Source organism: Melospiza georgiana, chromosome 6 (assembly GCF_028018845.1).
Source record: "Melospiza georgiana isolate bMelGeo1 chromosome 6, bMelGeo1.pri, whole genome shotgun sequence".
In the NCBI taxonomy this organism is placed as follows: Eukaryota; Metazoa; Chordata; class Aves; order Passeriformes; family Passerellidae; genus Melospiza; species Melospiza georgiana.
The window spans coordinates 51,719,104-51,736,581 of NC_080435.1; the positions used below are offsets into that span (position 1 = coordinate 51,719,104).

The 17,478-nt window shown below is 38.9% G+C and overlaps 1 protein-coding gene across 2 annotated transcripts; it reads left to right on the plus strand.

Moving 5' to 3' along the window:
• Nucleotides 1–330: 330 nt before the first annotated feature.
• CCNK (cyclin K) lies at nt 331–17,071 on the plus strand. Of its 2 annotated transcripts, XM_058026074.1 has the most exons (12): nt 331–431; nt 1,063–1,169; nt 2,193–2,459; nt 3,432–3,513; nt 4,105–4,236; nt 5,025–5,130; nt 5,271–5,328; nt 7,114–7,283; nt 8,176–8,459; nt 12,478–12,511; nt 13,570–13,644; nt 15,746–17,071. In XM_058026074.1, the coding sequence occupies exons 3-12, from the start codon at nt 2,263–2,265 to the stop codon at nt 16,366–16,368; spliced, it is 1,761 nt and encodes a 586-aa protein (XP_057882057.1). In that variant the 5' UTR covers nt 331–431; nt 1,063–1,169; nt 2,193–2,262; the 3' UTR covers nt 16,369–17,071. The 2 variants fall into 2 exon arrangements, with proteins under 2 accessions (XP_057882057.1, XP_057882055.1); XM_058026072.1 differs by lacking the exon at nt 1,063–1,169.
• Nucleotides 17,072–17,478: the final 407 nt, after the last annotated feature.

Here is a 17,478-nt window from a genome sequence, read left to right on the forward strand (position 1 = left end):
TGGCCGAGCTGCCGCCCGCCGGAAGGCCCCGCCCCTCCCGCGCCCGCGGCGGCCTCAGAAAGGGCACGGCAGCGCGCCCATTGGCTGTCATTCAGTCCCCGTTGGCCCGCCTTCAGGTATCTATTGGTCTCTGAGACTCGCAATCTTCCCCCTTAGCGTTCCGATTGGTTCGCTCCCAGGGTACGGCGGCCCGTCGGCCTCCTGTCGCGGCTCGGCAGCCGCTGACGAAACCGGGATTGGGCGGGAGGCAGAGGGGGCGCTGCCGCTTCCCATTGGCGGCGCCTCCGTCCTCGCGCGCTACGCCCTGGCGACGTGATGACGCAGCGCGCGGCCTGGCCTGGCTCCCAAGATGGCGGCGCGCAGGGCGCGGAGGCCGCGCTGTCGCTGAGAGGCCCCGCGCTCCGGTGCGGCTCCCGCTCCCCGCGAGCCCTGTGAGTGCGCGGGGCCCGCCCGGGCCGCCCGCCGGCGACCGCCGCCGCCTGGGCACGGGGGGAACGGAGCGGGGAGGCCGGGGTGGGGAGCGAGCGCCTCCCCGGGCACCGGCAGCCCCGTGCAGGGCGGGCGGGCGGGTGTGGGGGGCGGTGTGAGCATCCCCGGCCCGGTTCGGGCTGCAGGGGCGGAGCCGCGGTCCGTGCGTTCGGCTCAGGTAAGGTATGGAAAAGCCGCGATCTAACTCTGGAACTCTCTTCCACTTTACTGGGGTGCGTAAAAAGGCAGGGAAAACTTATTATTGTCGGGCGTTGCGGTGTGGATTGGGACGTTTGAGATGGTTCATTGAAGATGTTTGCGGGTGATGATTTTAATTCCTGGTTCCGTATTCGGAAACGCGTTCGCTCCTTTATAGAAACAGATCGTGTCGCTTCAGGCGCTTTTAGTGTTACTTGGGTTTCAAGCGCTTTAGAAGTTAGAAAGCAAAATATCTGGTAAGGAGGAAGAATCGTTGCAGTAATAAAAAATCGCATCTTTCTAGTAAATGTGATGGGAATGTGTAGTCGTGGCCTGGCGCGCTTTTGTTGATTCTGGAAATAGTTTGTAGTAGCCATTTACTTTTTCTTGTGGCAGAATTTAGATCTGTCTGTGACCGATACCACGCGTTGTGAAGGTGATTCCAAAACCTCCGTGAGGCAAAGACAGTTTCCTTTATTCTGAAAAAGAGAAACTTGTTGAAGGTGAGCGAGGTGCTGATGGTAGGCATCGTTCTGTGGCTGTTCGCGTGATCTTCCTTCCGTTTTCGGAAGGGAAACGTCTCGAAAAGTAATAGCTGATTTTAAGAGTTTTAAATTTTGGGTCTTGCTGTGAGTGTCTTGCTTAGAGCGGATACATTGCATCATATGTTAATGACTGTCTGTTATGCAAACCTTTGCAGGTGACTGTAGTAATCTGTGAGTAGTATCTGTAGCTGGTTGAATTGGAGTAAGAGCAGGTTTGTGCCTGACAGAAATAAAGGCAGCGAGTGCTCATTGTTTAAGCTGAGGCATGGCTGAATGTCTGTCATAATTCAAAGACCAGAAAGGTGCCTGCAGAGCCTGGTGATCTGCATCTGTGTGCACAAAGTGCTGGTAAACACAGGCAAGTAGGAGACCCTTGGGGTGTATTCAGTTGCTTTGTTTGGGGGATGATTTTAGATGCTGCCTTACTCTGTAAACTCACATTGGTTGTCTCAATTTTGGTATGTGAAAGAACACTGATACATTTTTTCTTTAAGTAATGCAAGTGCAGATCACTTTACAAAGCTTCTGCCAAGTGGTTGCTGCTCGGGGTATCCCTGGGAGCAGGCAGGTGTTTAAGGCTCACCTCACCAGGGCCTTCCCTAGTTACCAATAGTCAGCTAATCCCCCTAACTTGCCAAATCTCCCTACAGCCATCACTGAACTGCTTTTTCCTAGTTTTATTGACAAAGTAGATGGAAGTTGTTCTACTAAGAAATAGCAGATATTGTTGGAGATGTATTCTTGAAGTCTCCTTATTAAACAGGTAATAGCAAGGATAAAACTTATGGCTTTTTCTTTGATTGTATTTGCAATATATGGCGAGGATAAAGGCAAAGTTCTTTATTCCTTGTCTTTGAGCGTAGGAAAAAGTTCTTTCCAACAGGCCAGGCTAAGCACTATTCTTCTTTACTCCTCTTTGAGCAGGAACTGGAGAACACAGTTCTCTCTATTTTTAAAGAATTCCTCTTTCTTTTCTTCAAGGTCCTGAAGTGACTCTCTGAAGACTTCATTTTTGAAAATTTAAACAGCACAGACAATTCTGTTTTAATAAATGAAGGAGAATAAAGAAAATTCCAGCCCTTCTGTAAACTTGGCAAACCTGGACCATACAAAGCCATGCTGGTACTGGGATAAGAAAGATTTGGCACACACACCATCCCAGCTTGAAGGGCTTGATCCAGCTACGGAGGCACGATACCGCAGGGAAGGGGCCAGATTCATTTTCGACGTGGGAACACGCTTAGGGCTGTATCCTTTGCACCCCTGTTGGTGTGACATGTCTTTCTGAATGGTGGGATTTCAGAATGAAACATACAACAATTGTGATCTACTCAGCTGTCCAGATGTTTAATTGCTAATCAGAAATATATTTCTGTTGAAGTGCCTTTTGATGTGATGTGTTCCTACACAATTTCTATCCAAGGTTCCAATTTGGAAGTAAGATGATACAAACTTTCCAATTAAGAGTAACTTCTGTGAGTTATGAAACTCTGTTTCAGTATATGAATCTACATGACTTCTCAAATTTTGAATTTTTCCCCCAGCTTTCTAGATTGTGCCTTTGAGGCTTCTAACCTCTGCCTCCCCAGTCTTGGTCCTTGGTGGCTGTTTTTTTGTTTCATTGGTTTGGGATTTACTGTGTGTAAGTTCTCCAGACTGTCCTACTTCCTCTTAGACAGCCACTTAAATTTTCTGCTTCCTATATGCTTGTGCTCCTTTAATCTCCTTAGTTGTTTCTTTAATAAGGCATGGTGAAGACAAAATTTTTACCTGTCTTAAAGTGAAGAATACAGAGCATGTTCAGATTTTAGCTGCATTTTTTAGGTCTTTCCTCCATGCCAGCCCTTGAATATGAAGTGATAATTGTTTTGTTCCTTCGTGTATTCACTGCTGGATTTGACCCTCTCTGAGGCAGGTATGGTGAAACCCAGGGGTGACCTTATGTGCATCCTCTTGGAAATACAGTCAGGACTTTGCACACCTTCAGCAAATGCTTTAGATATCAGCTGCATCTGGGCCTGATCACAGTGTTTGCACAGCTCTAAGGGCTTTTGTGGCCTTTTTTTTTCCCCCTAAAGCTCCTGTTTTACTTGCAGTGTTTTCTAACTGGTCACTGAACAACCAATTACTTGAAGTACTTGATAAAGCATGATCCATTGTGCATGTTTGGTTTTAAATTTGTTTTGTGTGCTGTTTGAAAGTCCTTAATCTGCACCACAGACATTATGACACTCTAGCAACCGGAATAATTTATTTCCATCGCTTCTACATGTTTCATTCCTTCAAACAGTTCCCAAGATATGTAAGTATTTAGAATATTGATGACTTAATTTAGTGATTGCACTAGGCAGGGACTATTTGAAATGGTGATTAATCACTTGGGTGCTACAATTGCTGTTCACTACAGAAAGATGGAAAATTGGCATTTTTTTCTTTTAATTATTGCAGCTTAAAGTTCATTGTTCTTTCCTGTTTACACATTTCTGTTTATTCCCAGAAATGTATTGACATTGCAGTTATGACTTGCTGATATTGTTCTTTAGGAGTAGCAGCTGTAGTGCTGGCACTTCTATATTAGCTGAAAGAAAAAAAGAAGTGTAATACAGTTTTAAAACTGCTTGACAGACAGCATTGAATTGGGACAAATTCTGCTTTGGGTTTCTGACCTTGAAATGAGGTTGTATAAAATAGACAGTCCTCCAAATTCTGTGTATTTCCTCTGAAAAAATAAAAGTTTAACACTATATTAAAATAGAAATTAGTATGCTCATTAAGTCTTTCCTGGGAGACTTCTACAGTACTGTTAATGGAAACAGACAGTGCTTTTGTAATGCTACACTGTATTGCATATCTACATGCAGACCACTTTGTCAAAGTCCTTGCCTTTTTTCAGGTGACAGGAGCCTGCTGTCTCTTCCTGGCAGGAAAGGTTGAAGAAACACCCAAGAAATGTAAAGACATAATTAAAACAGCTCGTAGCCTGCTAAATGATGTACAGTTTGGGCAGTTTGGAGATGACCCAAAGGTAAAAATACTCATGTTGGAATTGATTTCATCCTGTTGTACTGTAGTAAAGTGACACACACTCAATGGAGCATTGACTGATTTTCAGTTGTTCTAAATTACATTAGATGTTCAGCATGCATTTATTGCTCTTATGGGTAACGTGGTGGGTAGCTATGAAAGTAATTCTTCCTAATAAAAGTAGCTTTGGGAGCTTACTAATAATTGTTTTCATTGAAAGTTTGCATTTTATTTCATGTAAATTCTGATATTATTTTGCAAATTAAAGTAAATTGAGTAATTTCAGCCAGAGCAAGAAATGTTACCAAGACATAAATCATCTGAATGGGATTTTAGGAAGTAGTTAATAGTGAATCTTAAATAAGAGAACTAGATCTCAAAAGCATTGAGAAGTTTCTTGTTTACAGCACTGACTTAGCAAAACTATGCCTTTCTTAAAATTTGTTTATTTTAAATAGCAGAAGGATTTGAAACTTTTGAGCGAAATGTGGTAGAGCTTATATTTTTGTTGTGATTGTGTTTTTGGCAATTTCATGCTGTGTCTAGTTCAGTTCATTCCTCTGCAGAGGAATGGGGATTTTAAACATCACATCCCCTGTCCTCACTCAAATAAATGTGAAGAAAAGGTACCTGAGTTTAAAATAATATTGTAAGTTGGAGAGCTTTCTGTTCTCCTTGGGGACAAACGTGGCTGCCTGGAGGTGCTGTGAAGTCATGGCCAGTACTAGCATAAAGTATTTTTCAGTGAAAAAAGAAATAATACTGTGGTTACCTTGTAACTCTCTATAGGAAGAAGTGATGGTACTTGAAAGAATCTTACTACAAACAATAAAGTTTGATTTGCAAGTGGAACATCCATACCAATTTCTTCTCAAGTATGCCAAACAACTCAAAGGTAAAATATTGGCAGGGTGAGCAAGTAATGCCTGTTACTGATTTCCAGAACTTAATATATTAACAGTGCAAGAATATTCTACTTCCAGTTGTTTGTCCCTCCTAATTTTATGTCCTATTTTTTTTCTGATTGCTTTTCAGGAGACAAAAATAAAATTCAAAAACTGGTTCAAATGGCATGGACATTTGTCAATGACAGGTAAGATACACCTAGGAAACATTCTGAAAGTGAAATAGTTACTGTTGCTTACATTGTTCTGGTATTGGATATTTTTTTGACAAATATTCCATTTTTTTCTGCTTGTTACATGTTTTCTTGGTCATGTTCCTCAGTTTTTCTTTCCATCACTATCCTGATAGTTCCATTGAGCACAGAATCTGGAATGAGTATGAAGTAGACCAGTGAGATCTCTGCAATGTTGTGGCACTAATTTAGTGCTGCATTAAAAAGAAACTTACTGTTTGAAAGGGCCAAACCAAATTCTTAATTTCCAGAATACAAACCAGCTTCTTGCCAAATCTATGATATATTTTACACTCTGAAAAAAATAAGTCACTTCTGAATTCCATCAATATATTTTAATGTGATATTTTGGTAATAATGAAATAACCATTGAATTCACTGAGGAATACAGTTTTTAATTCTGGATTTACAATTTCTTGAATAATGAACTTGTAAGAATGACATCAATTAATGGGAGTGCATGTAAAAGCATTTCTCATGTGATATTGGAAAAAAACCAGAACAACTTGACACACTTTAATCTTGTTCAGGGGGATTCTACAGAGCTGGGCAAGTTAATTTATTAAGGACTTGAATATTACTTTTTATTTCCATAGCAAACCCTTCAGAAAATGTGTAAGTGGTCTGACTGTCTAGAAATTGTGAATACATGGCTTTCAGTCATGCCTACAGCAGTAGAACATCATGAAAAAGGGCTGTATTTTTAATCATGTGCCTGATTTGAATTAGCCCTGTGTGGGTTCAGATTTTGTAAACTCTCCAAATTATTTTGACCAAAATTAATGGGGATCTCAAGAGATGTTTACTTCAGCTGCTGTCAGTCTTACATGTAGAACAAAATTATAGCATAACTGTCACTGTTAAGCCTGTCAAAGTACTGTAACTTATCCATCAAAATTTGGACACCATTGTACTTGGAATTAGATGGTGTTTAATATTTAAAAACCTAACAATTAAAATGCACTTCAGGAAAACGCTTGCATGAAGTTGGAGGGGTTGTTTCAAGTCATGTGTAATAGTTACCTCTGTTCTGAGGAGCCTATGTTGTGCTTGGTTAAAAAGCACCATGTTAGAAGTTTACTTTGGTTTTGGATCCTGGGAAAATAATTCTGTGCTTTGCACTACAGACCCTTAGAATAAAGGGTTCTGTTCTTACACAGCCACAGTGAATTCATGGAAATTCAGCTGGCTGGCTGGATTTAAAATTGTGTAAACAGATTGTATGTACAGAATCTGTGGAGAAAATAGAGAAAAAATATTTCATAATTTAAAATTGATATCAAGAAACAGTAATTGATTATGACAGAAACTTAGTTCATATCAATAATACCAATAACATCAATTGTTTTAGCATTAGCTTTAACAAAGTCTATTCAAGAGATAACCTTTTATATGTTGATCTAAAACTTGTGTTGTGCTTGACAAATTGCTTTACAAGTTCTTTTTGGCTGTTCTGTGGGGTTTTGGGGGTTTTTCAGTATTTGTTTACATTTTATTGACAAGCATTTTAGAAGCTCTAAAATCTGATTTGGCACCTGATTTCATGACAATGGTAGTCATGAAAACAATGATTTTGTAAACTCTTTTGTTTAACAAGGCTCTTAATTAAAATTGCCTGAGAAGTTAGAATTGTGGTGGCACTTTATACCCTGTTAATTATAGCTGCTGTACATTGAAGTGCATTTGGACAATCAGGTAATCTGCAGGGTTGTGTTTTGCTTGGTTTATTCTCTGCTGCAGCCTCTGCACCACGCTGTCCCTGCAGTGGGAGCCTGAGATCATTGCTGTTGCAGTCATGTACTTAGCAGGCCGATTGTGTAAGTTTGAAATACAGGAGTGGACATCCAAACCAATGTACAGGCGCTGGTGGGAGCAGTTTGTCCAAGATGTTCCTGTTGATGTTTTGGAAGGTATGAAAACCATTTCACACAATATTTCTTGTAACTGTGTGGCCTAGGTCATATATAGCATTTTATCTAGGTTGCAGTCAAAATAACCTTGTGTCAAGTATGTAACTTGGGTTGCATGTGCTGTGCCTTAATCAGGTTTTAAATAGAACTAGCTTAGCTTAGAAGCATATTTAATCATCATGATTAGTCTTTTGTTCAATGTTTGCTTTACAGTTTGTTTAGTTTATAACACATGTAATTAGCCAGAATTGTAATGATGTGTTTTCTATTTTTTAAATTATTATCTACTCCCCATTTTAAATAAGTGTTTCTACAAACACTGAAACTAATGAAGCCTGATTTCCAGCAGTTTTCCCATTGATAACTGTTCTCTTTGACCAAATTATGCTAGGATAGAAGGTTTTTTGTCATGTACCATGAATGATGAACAGATTAAGGGGGACCTTTAGCTCCTAACATGTTGGAAGAAGAATTTAATGCTAATCCTTTGCTTAGTTTCCTAAAACTTTTTTGACTGGCCTAACAAGAGATCTATGTTTTGACATATAATCTTCCACGTGCTTTCTTGCTGTATTACTGTCCTGGGAGTGTGGCTACCTGGCTCTCCAGGCACAGTAATGACATACAGTGTGTTATTACCAAGACACTGTATTCTTCTTCTGAAAGTGTGCATATACATATTGCTCAGGATAGACAGAAGAAACTCAGAAATGCAAGTATAAGTTGAAAATTAATCTGCTTTTAAAAAGTTATTTCATTCATTATTATGATGAGTAATATTTGTAATGAATTTTTCCAAAGTTGATGTCCAGTAAAAATCAGAGTTGATAATTGTGTTAAATATACATTATAAGGCTGTAATACTTTGGAATTTTCTTTCTTTATTATTAAGATATCTGCCATCAGATCCTGGATCTATACTCACAGGGAAAACAGCAAATGCCTCATCATACTCCTCATCAGTTGCAGCAGCCACCATCTCTTCAGTCTACACCCCAGGCACCTACAGTACAGCAGTCCCAGCAATCCCAGAGTTCAGAGCAATCCCAGACCCAGCAGCAAAAAGAGTCTCAGCAGTCAGCACAGCAACAGCAGCAGCAGCAGCAAACACAAGCACAGCAATCTAAAAAGCCCTCTCCCCAGTCAAGCCCTCCTAGGCAGATTAAAAGACCAGCAGTAAGTTGAACTTTAACTTGCAATTTATTTTCAGGCTGATCTGATGCCCATTTGATTTAAAGGCCACAGTGTGCAGAAGACTTGTGTTTGCTTTAAGAATTAGCCTTGTAATTAATTTTATGTAGTTGATTTTCCTTGTTTATGTGGCAGCTTTGTTAATGCCAAACAGCCTTTACAGTCTGACATGTGACATTCTTACTCCACTTGAGCCAAAAGCCATGGAGAGGCTTTGCAGTCAACATGAGCTGTTCAGGTTCTCAGTGCTTGTGGTTCTGGGCTATCAAACTTCATTGTGTTCTTTATTAAGCAGGTTTAACTTAGGGAGGGTTTCTTGTGCTGCACCTGAATGTAGAGATCTGCACAATGCTGATGAAAACATTATTTGGCTCTGCTTACTAGTATTAACAGAACAGTGACTTCTAAAGTTATGTCAAAATTCTTGAAAGAAAAGTATTTTAAAATAATCCTTTAACAGTCACAGCCTATATATTATCAGATTTTATAGCCTCACTTTGTCCATAATATCACATCATAATTGAAAATAAGAAGCTACATTAGCAGTTGGATAGTGTCACAAGTAGTCTGAGCACTTTTCAACAACCATCAAGTTCAAATGAAGCTTTCAGATTTTAATGTATATTTCTGGGGATTTTTTTGTTGTTTTTTTTTTTTCACTTGAAAGTTTAAAAAAGTCTTACCCAAGTCTTCTTCAGTGTGTACTTAGCAACAGGAGTGTTTTCAGAAGTACAGTCTTTGGAACAAGTCCATTTAGGCTGTAAATTTTTTTCTGACCTTTTGCTCCAGTTTGCAATGAATGCATGCCCAAACTAGAGAACAGACAACTAGAGAACAGACATCAGAGAAAAAAAACCAAAACAACAACAAAAAAAAACAAAACAAAACAAAACCTTGAAGTAAGCAGCAAATATTGGAATGAAATGGAAGTGGAAAACTGCAGCATCTTCTTGATGGCAGCCTCCCAAAAATGACAAAACTATAACTCTGTAAAACCTTGGTCTTGTAAGTGCAGGATAGAGCTTACTAGAGGAAAAGACCTGCTCTGAAGTTTTTAGTTGTTGCACTGAACTTTAGCATTGTTCAGGATAGAAAGGTGATAATATTATTAATTATGAAGTGTGAGAGTTCTTTATAGGTATTATGAATTTCTTTTTACTTCATGCTTTTTATGCCATCAGCACAAATTCTGCTTGAGTTGTCAGACCTGTAGGATCTCTTACTATTTTTCTTCAACAAAAATGCCTGGGGTAGTTTGGCACATCAGAAACTGTTAATAACAATTTTGGTTTTTCCTATGTGTGCCATCTGAGTTGTTACAAATGCTTGTTCATTCCTCTAATTCAGGATCATTCAGAATCTACCATTACAGTACTACTGATTTTGCCCCATCCCATATATTAATGAAGTATCTTGTGGAAAAAAGTGGTGCTTTTGCATGGATAGTATCTGTTGTTCTCAAACAGTCACCTCTGGTCAAGCCATCAGTGGAATTGATCTTTTCCTGAAATTAGTTTGAGGTCCATCACCTAATAATCATGGAAAAAATAGTAGATACACTCTAAACAGCCACAACAAATAAAAAGCAAAGGGTGTTTCAAAACTCAAAGGAGTTTTGTAGGAATACACCACAAGCAGCATGAATTTGAGAAAATTAAATGTGATGATCCAGAATTGTTCTTTATTCAGAAAGCAGTCTGGGAGAATAAGATGTGTGGTGTTTGAAAGATTTACTTGGTGCTTCTAGAATGTTCTTGAGTTAGATGTACCATAAACCTTACTTAAAATCTTTGCCTGCTTCTATAGATAGGGCTTTACATGACTTCTCCTTTGGTCTGTGCAGAACAGAAATACACTTTGTTCCTGGGGCCAGATTTTCAATTTACATGAACTCTTGTAACTTCCATTACCTTCTACTGAGCCAAGATGCTTTCAAGCAGCTGAGGCATTGGCCCATGACTTACAGACCCATATCAGATGTCTAAAGCATCTGCACATCCTCTACATCTCCAGTGGTGAAGAGTGCTTGAATTTTCAGTTAATTTCACTAAAAACATACTGGTGAATCATTAGATGTAAATAGTATTTTCATTTGGATTAAACTAGAAATTGTTGTGGGGACAATTTTATTGCTCATGGAAACAGCAGTAAAGGAGCAGTTCCATTGTGTAGATTCAGCTGAAGGTATTAAATATCCACCAGCCTGACAGTAGATAATGTTGATAATTTATTATTGTTTATTGTGACCCTCAGGTGTTCTGGCAGTACAGTGCAGTAGAATGACCCAATAAATGCTTATCTCTATTTTAGCAGCTGCTGTTGTTGGACAATTGTGGCTGCTTGATTCTTTTTTTTTTTCTTTAGCATAAATGCAGTTTAAATTGGTATTTGTTTTTTTCTCTCATTAGTTATTTTGCTCCAGTTTCTTGTTCTACTGTAATGGTGTACCTTGATGTTGTTTTTTTAATATTGCTCTGTGTTAACAAATGCACAGTAATTGAATTGCTTCTCACCCGAAGTGATCAACTGACTTCACAAAATAAGTGATTTTTGGAAAAGATCCAACAAGTAGTGATTTGCTTCTATTTGAAAGTGCAGGGAGAGCTGATGCAGTTTTACAGGCATGGATTTAGTGCTAGAAAGTCAAGAAAAGACCATCCAAGTAAAATGAAGGCAGCAGATGAGTCTATGAGAGTCACTAAGAAAAAACTGTGTGTGTTTGAAATGGTAAGATAAAGATTGTCCTGAAAAAGCAGGAAAGCAGCTGGATGGTGTCTGGAAAATTGAAATGACTATCAAAGGAATATAAGAATGAGTTTGCCTCAAGCAGGCAAAAATTAGACACCAAAAATTTTGAGAACACCCATAAGAATTAAGGGAAAGTACTGTTCAAGTTGGATTGAAGTGTACTGTGAAAAGTGAAATGAAGGAAACAGAACAATTTGTGCAGGTAAAGCTACTAGAGGTAAACAGTCCCTTAAAAACCATTTTCATTGAAAAAACAGAGAAGCTATGTATTGTACCCCTCTGACCTGCCTCATTCAATCTAAATATACTTGTACTTAAAATTTCAGTGAAGTTCTTTGCTTTTCTCAGAAACCATCAAGTAGTCATCTCAGTGGGACCATGCAATGTGGGAAGATTTTTTTATTTTGTGGTTGTTTCATAAAACTGCAGTGAAAGAACAACCAACCAAACCAATAAAAAAACCCAACCAAAAACTTATGCTTGAAAGGATGATGTGAGGGTTTGTGGATTTTGTTCAGTGTGCATACATTTTTTTCCTGGCATAACATTTGGATTTTATACAATGCTTTCCATCTGAAGGCTTCTGAAATGTTTTATGCTGTGCAACACCTTCACTGCCCTCCTGTACTGGTAAATAAAGCATAAGAGCCTGAAGTAATTTTGGCAAAGGTTGAGTGACAGGTCAAGGCAGAGCTGGAAACAGAGGCCAAGCCTCTTGTTTCCAGCTCAGTGAGCAGTGAACCCAACCATGACGTGTGTGCAGCGGATGATAAATACATGAAATGAGATGTAATACTCAGCAGTGGGAACAGCAGGAAATCCTGCATATAAAATACCTGCTGTTTTTCCAGTCTTTTCATTCTACTGGTTAAACTGGGCTTTCCCAGTGTGATTTGAACTTTGTTCATCTTGCATAAGAAACTATAGAAGCATTAGGTTGGGAAAGATCTTAAAGATCATCAACTCCAGTCATTAATGCAGCACTGTCAAGTCTACCCCTAAACCATGTCCCCAAGGGCCACATCTACACATCTTTTGAATGCCTGCAGGGATGGTAATTGAACCACTTCTGTGGGCAGCCTGTTCCAATGCCTGACCACCCTTTCCATGAAGAAATTTTACCTCATATCCAATCTAAACCTCCCTTGGCACAACTTGAGGCTTATTCTTCTGGTCCTGTCACTTGTTACCTGGGAGAAAAGATTGACTGCAATGATGTTATTCTTATCCTTTTTTTCTTTTTTTTTTCAAACAGGCTGTATCTCCAAAAGAAGAAACAAAGGCAGCAGGTAAATATTAATATTCTATTCATGTTGCTTCCATTTTAGTGTTTAAACCAGAATAAGTAATTTGCTGACATGCACTTAGTTTGTCTGCTTACAGGCTTGGCAGTTCTAAACTATTTTTGATCCTGATAATGTACCTTAAATATATACAATAACTGTTTTTAAAATGTTCCTAACTACAAAACTTAAAATAAATTGAGTATAACTGTGCCCAAAGAGTTCCTTAATAGAGTCAATTCAGTAGAAATCTTGCTAAACTAGTCAACTCTCAATGTATAACTCCATGGATCATTTGGGAATAGTTCCTCAGCAAGCTGTGAGGCCCTGAAGTGACTGAAGGTACCATGTCATTGAATAGCTGCACTAAGAGTTAGTGGTTGGTAATCAGTGATGTTTGTAGTTGGTTGTTGGCATGGCTGCCACTGAAAGGCACTTTGTGTCAATAGATAGTGTAGTGAAAGAAATGTATACTCACTGCAGTGATCATGCCTGGTTATTTTGTTTATTTGGGGGTTTTTCTTCACTTTACTGGTTTGGAACAAAGTAGTTCAGGATCCTAGGATGTACTTCTTAAGGAAACCTGGCACTTATTCCCCTGTAACTCTGCAAATAGATCCCAGACAGCCGTCTCTTCTCCCTCCTCTCCCTGTCCAATCCCTGTTTTGTTTGGTTCATGACACACATTACCCTAGCTGAGCAAAGGTCAGCTTCTTCTGAGAGCTGTTCCAAGTATTTACAAGTTAAAGTTTTGGGCTAGAAAGCATACACTTGCTCATCTTCACTTAGATGCTGTTCTTGGGAGTTTGTCTCTAGTTACAAAGTCACTTGAACTTGTAGGCATACGTTCTTTTGGAAGACTTGTGTGTGGTACTTGATGCCACTTTATTTATGCAAAGGTGTTGATTTTAGTTTTCTTTATTAAGCATACCTAGTAAATAGGATTTCCACTGTACTTTTGTATAGTGTAATGTGATATGATAATCATTATCATGAGAGCAGAGTTGGAATTTGGAAAATATTGCAAAGCAATAACCAATCACAAATTAATAAATGTTTTTTAGAACCACCGCCACCATCTAAAATTCCTAAAATTGAAACTTCACATCCACCAATACCTCCTGCACATCCACCTCCAGGTAAGCTTTTATTTTCTTAAAAACATTTATTCTTGTTAATTTCCTTGCTTTTCATTCAGGTGGGGGCAGGAGTTTGTTGTCTTGATTCATCTGCTTGGCAAGTAAAAATACAAGATTGATAAGCTCTAGAGGGAATTTCATCATAGTAGCACAGGCTTTTCCAGACAGAACTAAAAAACTTAAAATGGAAACAAGACTATACAAGGTGGATAAAGGCAAAACAAAGCTGCAACAGTTAAAGGCCTAGAAGATGAAAACTAATTGTTAATAGCAAGCTAAAAGGAACTTCTTGATCTCAAAATGATGATAGATGCCACAATGGATTACTAGAGCAGCCTTCTGCTTTCCTATAGAAGTTTTCCATGCTATGTCTGTCGTACAGGAATTCTGCAGGTGTGCAACTTCCAAACAATAATACAAAAAATACCAAAAAAAAACCCACCACAGGGGGATGCTTTCTTTGCTGTACCTAAAAAGAGGATTTTTTTCTGCCAAGGAACACTAATACTGCACACATGCTGTATGTTTGCAAAATAAACTGTACTGTTGTAAAAATGTGCTTCCAGCACCCTGATGCATTAGCTGTCTTCCAGTGACCCTTAAATATGACATAAATATTTCACTGCCCATAGTCCATAATGTAACTATAAGATGGCAGTTTCTGAAGAGAACTAGGAGAGAGAAAAGCAGTGCTCTGAAATATAGTAGGACAGTTTTTCTCAATTGTTAAATTCTAATTAAGAATGAAGGTTTTCTAAATACCATGGTCATTATTCCTTCAGTTGTTAAATCTTGAATGCACATCTTGCATCCACAATGGTTCTGAAAATGAGCAAATGAGGAAATTATTGTCTGCTACAATTTAGGAGCTTGAAGTCACTGAAATCAGGAGTATCACAGCCAGCATGCCCACCTTGTGTGATTTAATTATGTGGCTTTCCTAGGGGGCAGTTTTGCTGTTAAAATCCTACTTAGGCAGGTAATGGATTTATTTCCCTTGTTACCTGAAATTTTCTTTTTTGTTTATACAAGGATGTAATTGTACAAGCACTGAAACATAATCAAAATAAAGGGCAGCTCAGTGGAAAAGTCAGGTGAAAACAAAGAATGCCTCTTGACCAAGTGAACTAGGAGGAGGATTTATCTCAAATTCTGTTTAACAGTGTAGTATGCCACTAGAAATGACAGCCCTGCATGTGTTTCTAAATAGCTTTTCTTACTGAACAATTTTGTAGATGCTCATATATACAACCTAGATGTCCCAAACTCTTTTTTGTTGGTCCTTCTAATAATCTCTCTGACCATACAGAGACGTTGCTGTTAAGTTAGTCATCCTAGTGGTATTACTTACTTTACAATGTCTGCATTAAGAGGGGAAAACAAACAATTCTTATTTAAAGAGAAGACTGCCTAAAGCATGTTCTTTCCAGAAGTGGCTAATTATAATTCTTTAAATGCTGACATTTTTATGAACTTCTCCAGAGTGTCAGGTACTAAGTTCACGGAAATTAATCAGTGGGCAAAGCTGATCAGATTTCATGTCCTTCTTACTTACCCTTTGTTTTTTTTTTTTCTCTTTCTTTGGTAAACAGGTTTAGAACTGAGCATTAAAGGCTTGAGACTTTGGCCTGTGCTCTCAAATAAAGTTTCCCAATATGGGAGGCAGGTGAAGTGCAGAGGGTAATCCCAGGCCACCTCCTGCACTACCAGAGAGGTAGAAAGGAGGCCTGAACTAAAGGTGTAAGCACTGAACTAAAGATTTTGGTATCACAAATCCTATGACTTTTTAATCCACTAGTTGTGATTCCATCCATCCAGTCTGTTAATTCTGCTGATTGTACAACAATATTTAAAGTATAAAAAATAGTTATAAGAAAGATGAATTTAACTTTTAGAATGGGAAAAGCTGACCTTGAAGCTTTGATAGGCAGCTTAGTTGGTTTTTAGTGACCTGAGATGGTCTGACTGGATACCATATGGCATTCAGAGACTTAGAACATTGAGTTCTCTTTTGCTAATTTACTGGAGGAAAAATATGAAGTATTCAGAAGCTGTTCTTGCCACTATCCTTCAAAAAAACAAATTAAATTTTCTTTTCCAGAGCGCAAGCCTCCTTTGACAACAGCAGTTTCGATGGGAGAACCAGAGCAATCTACTACTGTGGACTCAGTAGATGTGCCAAAGGTCCAGATTCCTCCTCCTGCCCATCCTGCCCCAGTACATCAACCTCCCCCTCTGCCACATCGTCCCCCACCCCCACCCCCCACCAGTTACATTACAGGGATGTCTACTACAAATTCCTACATGTCAGGGGAGGGTTACCAGAGTCTGCAGTCAATGATGAAGACAGAAGGACCAACATACGGAGCTTTGCCACCGGCCTATGGACCACCAGCTCATCTACCATATCATCCTCATGTCTACCCTCCCAACCCTCCACCACCAGTTCCACCTCCACCCCCTGCTTCTTTCCCCCCACCCAATATTCCACCTCCTACTCCTGGATATCCTCCTCCGCCTACATACAACCCTAATTTCCCACCTCCGAGACTGCCTCCAACTCATGCAGTGCCACCTCATCCACCTCCAGGGCTGGGAATGCCACCAGCTAGTTACCCCCCTCCTACTGTTCCCCCAGGGGGACAGCCACCTGTACCACCTCCAATTCCACCACCTGGTATGCCACCTGTAGCAGGACTTGGACGTGCTACCTGGATGAGATAGCATGAGGTCATTTGCACGAATATACCTTTATGTTGATTAGGCAGGAGTAGATAGCCAAAACCTACATTGTAAAGATGAAGAGGAGGGTAATCTGTATAATTTAGATGAAGAAATGAGATTAAATGAAAATTTAGCTGATCTGTTAGCAGTATGGTTTATGGTGAGTTATATAGGCTTCTAGATTTTAATCAGCTTTGCAGTATCTATTCTAACTTTATACATTTGACTTAAGTTTAAATTGTCTTGACTTATTCCAGCACTGGATTACTTTGTACTAGCAAAACCAGCCATATTGGCTCAATTATATCAGTAAGAAGAAAATTTCCTTCTAGAAATCAGTGCCTATTTTTAAGTATCAAAATAGCCAGATACTATGATATTTGATCTATAATAAGAAACTTCATTTTTAATAGTAAGTAAACCAACACGATGTCAAGCATAAAAGCTGCTTTATTTAAGAGAGATTCTGAATGCTAGCTGACTGGAATAATTTTGAGGTGTTTGCCTTGCTGATAGTTTTGGTTTGGAATGTACTGGTATCTTAAAATATTATATGTTTACACCTATTTGCAAATTCCTGTACATAATATATATATTTTCTAAGTGTGAAAGTCTGAATGTAACAGCCTACTGTGATGTACATCATAGTTATAAATGGGACTACTTTGTTCACTCTACCCAAATAAAATTGGTTCTGAATTTAGTGGATTTCCAGGTTTTTCATATTAGTTCAGAGGTCATAACTATGGTTACTCCAAGAGGCTTACTCCAAGGTATTTCAGCAGTGGTCTCCCAAATCTTACTCATCAGTTTATTTAAAAAGAATGTATTTTATTTTATTCAGCTAGAAGTATACACTATCACAATCAATCTCTTACTTCATTTTTACTAAAATATTTTAAAAGAATGTTTTACACACATTATCAAAAAAAACTGTACTATTACTTTCCTTCCCCAAAAAAGCCAGAGTGGTTCAATAATAGGTAAAAACGCGTGCTAAGGTCTAAAGAATTTTGCTATATACACAACAGCAGGTGCTAACTTTTCCAGTTCTTTGTAAATCATACAGAAAATATAGCAGGGCTGTAAGATCACAGGTTTAACAGAAAT

Excerpts from the sequence above, each read along its gene's own strand:
- CCNK (XM_058026074.1), top strand. The coding sequence starts at position 2,263 with ATGAAGGAGAATAAAGAAAATTCCAGCCCTTCTGTAAACTTGGCAAAC. Across the intron at positions 2,460-3,431 it reads GTGGGAACACGCTTAGGGCT|ACATTATGACACTCTAGCAA; the intron begins GTATCCTTTGCA and ends TCTGCACCACAG. Across the intron at positions 7,284-8,175 it reads TCCTGTTGATGTTTTGGAAG|ATATCTGCCATCAGATCCTG; the intron begins GTATGAAAACCA and ends TTTATTATTAAG.